Source organism: Myotis brandtii, unplaced genomic scaffold (genome assembly GCF_000412655.1).
Source record: "Myotis brandtii unplaced genomic scaffold, ASM41265v1 scaffold36, whole genome shotgun sequence".
NCBI lineage: Eukaryota > Metazoa > Chordata > Mammalia > Chiroptera > Vespertilionidae > Myotis > Myotis brandtii.
The window spans coordinates 5,245,703-5,252,283 of record NW_005363836.1 but is presented as its reverse complement, the minus strand read 5'-3'; the positions used below and the strand labels follow the sequence as shown (position 1 = coordinate 5,252,283).

Genomic DNA, 6,581 nt, shown 5'->3' with positions numbered 1-6,581 from the left:
GCTGCTCTGCTTGGGTATTTTTTCCTACCTTGCCTTCTAGCTCACTGATGTGGTCCTCTGCTTCTTCTAGTCTACTGTTGATGCTTTCTATTGAGTTCTTTATTGCAGCAATGTCATTTTTCATTTCTTCTTGGTTCTTCTTCATTTCCTCTTGGTTCTTACATATATTGTTGAATTTGTCTTCCAACCTTTTCAGTGACCTTTTGACCATTTCTCTGAATTCTTTCTCTGACATATTGCTTGCCTCCATTTCCTTTACTTCCTTTTCTGGTGATGCCTCCTTTTCTTTCTTATGTGGAGTGTGTTTTTTTTTTTTGTCTCCCCATGATCTCTCCTCTCTGGGTGTCTGGTTATGTAGCTCTCTCTCTTCTGCATTGACTTAAAGGCACAAAATACAAAACAGCCAGGCACAACGCACAAGGCACTGAAGACAAATATATTCACGATACTAATAACCCCAAATAAAGGTGATCACCAGAGAAAAGAGAATTAGGGGATAAAAAAAAGAGTGCAAAAATGATATTGAGAAATGGAAAAAGGCAAGAGAGAAAAGAAAGAGAATAAAAAAAGAAGGGGGGAAAAAACTATATGGGGAGAAAACTCCAATAAAACAACTAACAAAAAAAATGCGAACAACAAACACCCAGAGATGAATGCATACTACAAACAATAACTAATAACAAGCAAGAAGAGGAAAAACAGAAGCAAAAAAAGAGAGAGAAACAATCACACAAACAAAAAAAGCAAACTAATCAACTATCAAAACAAACAACAACAATAGGACAGAGAGAAAGAAGGGCAAAACACAGCAAAATAAAACAGAAAAAACAGAAGAAAAAAAAGAGAAAAAATAAGGAAAGAGAGAAAAAGAATTGGATAGTGAAGAAAGAGAAGAGAGAAGTGTATATGGACTTGGAGCAGGGGAGTGGAAATTAGATATATAATTAGAATGAATTTTTGACAGGGGGTAAAAAGAAAGAATAGGGAAAATCTAAAGCAGGAATAAGGTAAGAGAAACAGACAACAAAAGGGGAAAAGTGAGTAAGAGTGTTGGCATAAAGGTAAAGTTGAGATAGTGTAAAATGATGTTAAAGGAAAAATGAAAATAGAATGTAGGACACTAATCCCAAAATAAAGAAAATAAAGAAAAAATAAAATGAAACTTAATAAAAGGTAAGATAATAGTAGTAATACTATTTAAAAATAAAAATATAATCATTAAAAAAGTAAAATCAAGTGAGAAAAAAGAAAAAAATTAATTTCTTAAGTAAAATATAAAAAATAAAAATGTGTAGTAAGGTCATTCACTTCCTCTACTGTTCTGTTTGGCATGCATGTTTCCTGTAAGGTAGTCAAGACATTATTGAGTTCCCTGCATTCCACTGCTCATCTGTGTCGTAAGCCACAATCCTGTTTTCAAGCAGGCGGTATTTCTTTGTTTCTCAGCCTGCCTTTAGTTGTATTTACACAAGAGTCAATCTGTGATTCAACCCCTGGGTGGCAGTGTTTCTGTATTGACATCCAGGGCCAGAAGTCCTCTCTATCCAGTATTTAGTTTTTGTTTTCCCTGCTGCACTTAATACTGGGTCGGGGGAATGGACTGCCCCAGAACTGGTTTTCTGATCATTTCTCCCCTCTCTGATCCCCAGGTTCCACAAAAACAACTTTCCTCTGCAGTCTCTGAGAGTGGTTTTAATAGGGAGATCCTATGCACTGGGTTTAGGAATCAAAAGCAAGGATTTAAAGAGGAAAAAAAGCCAGAGACAGTGGACTCAGGACGGTTTCCCCCAGCATTGCGCGCTCTGAGCACATCCTTTTTCCTTGGCACTGCACAGCCAGTATACTGGTAGAACTTCAGGCTGTCTTTCTGTGCCCAGCCCAGTTATGGGTTGATTTCTAGAGTTCCCTTCTGCCAGGAGTCCTGTGGACCCCCTTCCAGATTCGTGGGCTATGCTGACCCCAACGGCCGCGGATTTTGTGGGGCGCAGACTTCCTCTGAACCCTAGATACCGCTGCGTGCTTTTCTCCTTCCAGCCTGGATTGCAGACCTCACCTTTCTCTAGGTGATATTTGACCTTTCAGTGAGAAGGTGCAGGGCTCATCTGCATCCGCGTATTCACGCTGCTTGAGACCTGGTGTTCGTGGGTTCGTAGCTGGTCCCTGGGTATCGTGGTTGTAGGGTCTTGGGAGGTATCCGAGTTCTTCCCAGTTGAAGATAAGGCTAGGCTTCCGATCACAGCCACTCTCGCCTTCAAGATGGTGCAGTCTCTGCGGCAGAGGAGGCTGCTCTGGGAGAGATTTCAGCAGCAGTAGGGGGCTGCCCGGTCAAGCAGTCCCCAACAGTCCCTTGGAATATAGCTGTCCCTAATAGACACTCCCCACACGTCCACACTCTCTCTTTCCATTCTTTCACTCACACACTTTCTTGCAGCCTGCCTTCCCATCAGCAGCCACCTTCTGAGCTCTTTTTTATTGATTAAGCTATTATATATGTTTTTATCCCCCCATTGTCCCCCCACCCCACTCCCATTCATGCCCTCACACCCTTGGTGTCTGTGTCCATTGATTATGCTTATATGCATGCATACAAGTCCTTTAGGAATATTAGTTTTTGATTCATTCTATTTTTTAAAAAAAAAAAGAGAGAACACATAAAGTATTGCAATAATTACTTCACAATAAGAAATACCCTCTATAAAACATATTTTACAAAACAAAATATTCCAGCCCTGGCCAGTGTTAGACAATTGATGTGCCCCTCTCATGCACATGTTTCTGTACAAGAATGTTTCTGTTTTATGTATTCACAACTGTAAATCGACTTTTGCTCACCCCTGTATTTGTTAAATTACTATACTGGCTCAAATGCATCCTCTTCTAGATAAAAATGATATCTCTTCCTTCACTGAAACCCTTTAATACTGATAGCCTGCATTTTTTATGCAGTTTCTATGTTCTATAAAGGTACTTCTATATTTAACATTGGAGAAAAAAATAGACATATTATAACACTTTGTAATCTTTATTTTTTTTAATATTCCTTAAATGGTAATATGTGTTAATCTTACCTGTTTGATAACAAAAAAATAAATTAAAAGTATTCATAGCAGGTTATCACCAACAAAAAAGCACAGCATGTCTAAAAGTTTGTTTTCTTTCTAAAACACAAAAAAATATGCTCAATTAAATTACCTGCTATGTCATCTACAATCTCTGTATATGTTCTTCTAGCTATGTCCAGAAATTCATTTATATTAGACCTCACTGCATAGCACTTTTGAGTCCTCATGTTCAGGCATCCTTTCATGTACCTTGCATCATCATTAATTACTGTTTTAATCTTTTCAAGTATGATTCCAAACCTAAAAAAAAAGAATATTATAGGCAATAAGTAAAATAGTTATAATTCATAATTTGAGTCATAGTTAATGATAACAAATATCGTATTATTTTAAATCACTGTTGAAAATAATGATTAAGCAATATATATTTAAATTTACATAAGTTAGAACTTTGACTATGTCAATTTTAAACTACTTTGTTGGACTAGATTCTGAAAATAATATGAGGCCACCAAGAGCGATTCTACAACCGCTAGTAAACAGATCTCCCAAATTATACATACTGACTGTGCCCATGAATATAAAATGTACCCTGGAACAACTGTTAAAAAATTTCTGGTTTCATGTTCATTGATTCAATAAACATTTACTTATACCATGTATTAAGCACTCTGTTAGATGCAGAGATTCAAAGAAGGATTAACATATGGTCCTCACACTTAATGGGGGAAAGGGAGACTGAACATATACTGTGAGACAGTATACAAGTGATTAAATACAGTGATTATGCAAACCAGAAGTCTAACATTTTGTTTACTCTGTTCTGTATTTTATTTGTAATTCAGTTTTATTATGAACCCCAATTTGTAGGTTTACATAAGATCTGAATCTTAAATCAATGAAATAACAGTTCTTAAGTATCAAGTCTTTTTGGTCAAGAGCCAAGGTGCTACTGCTATAAACAATATTAAAATTAAATTGTATTTAGATCTTATTCAGTATTCATGTCTATTACTTTTGGTTATATTAGGCCCTTCACGATTTAACAAAAGAGAAAATATATGTTTATATTTGTAAGACTTTCCATAAGAGAATGGCTAGAAAGATATATTAAAATTGTGTATGATTTTAATGCTATTCTAATTGTCCATTAACACAAATACTCAATATGATGTTGCCCTACTTATTGGTATTTACAAGATAAAATGTATAGTTACAATTCTGAAGAATAGTTTAAAGGATCTATTAACTAAAGCTCAAGTAATTATTCTACAAAATATAATTAGAGTTCTTAAAAATCAGTGACGATCAGGAAGAAAGAAATAATCTGATATTTGATTAACAGTTGAGTGACAAAGACCTCTTATCTTCCAAGGAACCATAGTAAGCTCTTAATAAAGGTGTATTACAGTTCTTCAGAGCAATCTATTAAAGAATAAAATAAAGATAGTTAAGGATAATGAAGTATGACATTATTCACACATAGCATTTTACATTTGTTCAATACTTTACAGCTTACCAAGTGCTTTTTTGCTTCATCTTCTCACTTACATACTCATAAAACATATTTTAGATATGTAGGTGAGGATGAATGGTATCTTTTCCATTTTCCATATTAAGAGCATAGGGCCAATAAGTGGCCTCTATTGCTTCATTATTATGACTTATTTTTCTTGTCTCCCAACTAATTGTTAATACCCACTACTTATCAGAGATAAGTACCTAAGCAGCTATCATTATACATTTGGAGTACTCTACATAAAATTCCAAAATTTGCATTATATTTACATTAAACTAAAAAAGTGCTCTGTATATTAAAAAATAGAGCAATTTCTCCATTCTTATATGGTAAAAGTATGGATTTTATTTTGCTCAATGGTTACTATAAGTTTTATTACTTGAATAAACAAAACAGTTAAAGTGCTATGAGGCAATGGCAATATTTTTTGTTTATGAATAAAATATAATACTTATACACTGATAAAAAACTCAGAAAAACATAAAGAAAAACATTTAAATCACTCATAATTCTACCACCCTTCCAAAGATAAATAATCTAAATATTATGGTACATTTCCTGTCACTTCTTTTAAAAAAATTCATTGCATGTTCCTTTTCTCCTCCACTTAATACTATAGCATAAGCATAAAAAAACTTTTATAGCAACAATTTTAAATAATTCCTAATATGTATTCCATCCTGAAGGAAGCAAGTTGTCTCTTCCCCTAATTATTGGAGTTCTAGGCTACTTATAATTTCTAGTATAAATAATGCTGCAATTGCCATCACTAGGCATAAATCTTGGTCAACATTTTTTAAGTTATTTCAGACAGATTTCTAGATGTGGTATTACAGGATCAAAAAACATACGTTTCAAAAATTTCCTGTAAAATATGTTCAATTTTTATTCCTGCCAGCTATGGAGTTGCCTGTCTCACTGTTCTCTCAGTAGCAGTAAGTTGCACTTTGATTTCCATTTTGGAGTCATTTTCCTTATTTCCACTGTCACTCCAGTATTTTCTTTAAAAATTACATAACTTTTATGATGACAGAAATTAGTATTTTGTCTTTCCTTTGCTATAAATTTTTCCTGAGGTTCTTTGGCTTTTACTTTGCCTTTGAAATATCAAAATTTGAAATTTGTTGAATCAAATCTATCAATTTGGGGAGAAGATTTATTACTACACCACTTTTATCCTAAGAAAGATGACAATGATTTTGAAATCTTTTGCCAAATTGATTTTATTACATTTTACCAGAATAAACTCTATAAAAATTGTTCCATATTTTTCATTATTTTTTCTTTTAAAAAAGTTCTTTCTGCCACTTTCATTTTAAAAATATTTTGCACAGGATAGTATTTAAAAATTGAAAAGAAAATCACCATTTTGTGATCAACAGAGTAGCAATTACTTCAAGTAAGAGTTGCATCCTAGCCGGTTTGGCTCAGTGGATAGAGCGCCGGCCTGCAGACTAAAGGATCCCCAGTTTTATTCCAGTCAAGGTCATGTACCTCCTTTGCAGGCTGGATCCCTGGGTGAGGCGCATGCAGGAGGCAACCAATTGATGTATCTCTCTCACATTGATGTTTCTCTCTCTGTCTCTCTCCCTCCCTTCCACTCTTTCTAAAAATCAACAGAAAAATTACCTCAGGTGAGGATTAAAAAAAAAAAGAGTTGCAATAAATACTAAAATCAATGAGTGAAAGTCTGATGAGAAAAAGGATATTTACACAGTGTCAAAGTATTTCTTCATACATTACTTATAACTTTAAAAAGAAAAATAGGGAAATGACATCAACATGAGAAATATACATTTTTACAGAATATTACTGCCAAATATGCATAAGCTGAATTTAACCATGAATAAATAATCAGACAAATTGAAGAATATCCTATAAAACAACTGACCCTTACGCTTCAAAATGTCAATGTCATAACAAAGAAATGTTGAGAAACTTTTCAATTTAAAGGAGTATATAAAATCCTGACATTAAATATAATGCATGGTCCTGAACTA

The 6,581-nt window shown here is 34.1% G+C and overlaps 1 protein-coding gene across 1 annotated transcript in view; it reads right to left on the bottom strand.

Annotated features, from left to right (window-relative positions):
- MSH4 (mutS homolog 4) overlaps positions 1–6,581 on the bottom strand; it is a 67,666-nt gene that overhangs the window by 32,491 nt on the left and 28,594 nt on the right. The window contains exons 10-11 of the mRNA XM_005871963.1: positions 4,423–4,487; positions 3,193–3,362 (exon numbers count right to left, since the gene is read on the bottom strand). Of these exons, the coding sequence (XP_005872025.1) occupies positions 3,193–3,362; positions 4,423–4,487 (235 nt within the window). The remainder of the gene's footprint in view (positions 1–3,192; positions 3,363–4,422; positions 4,488–6,581) is intronic.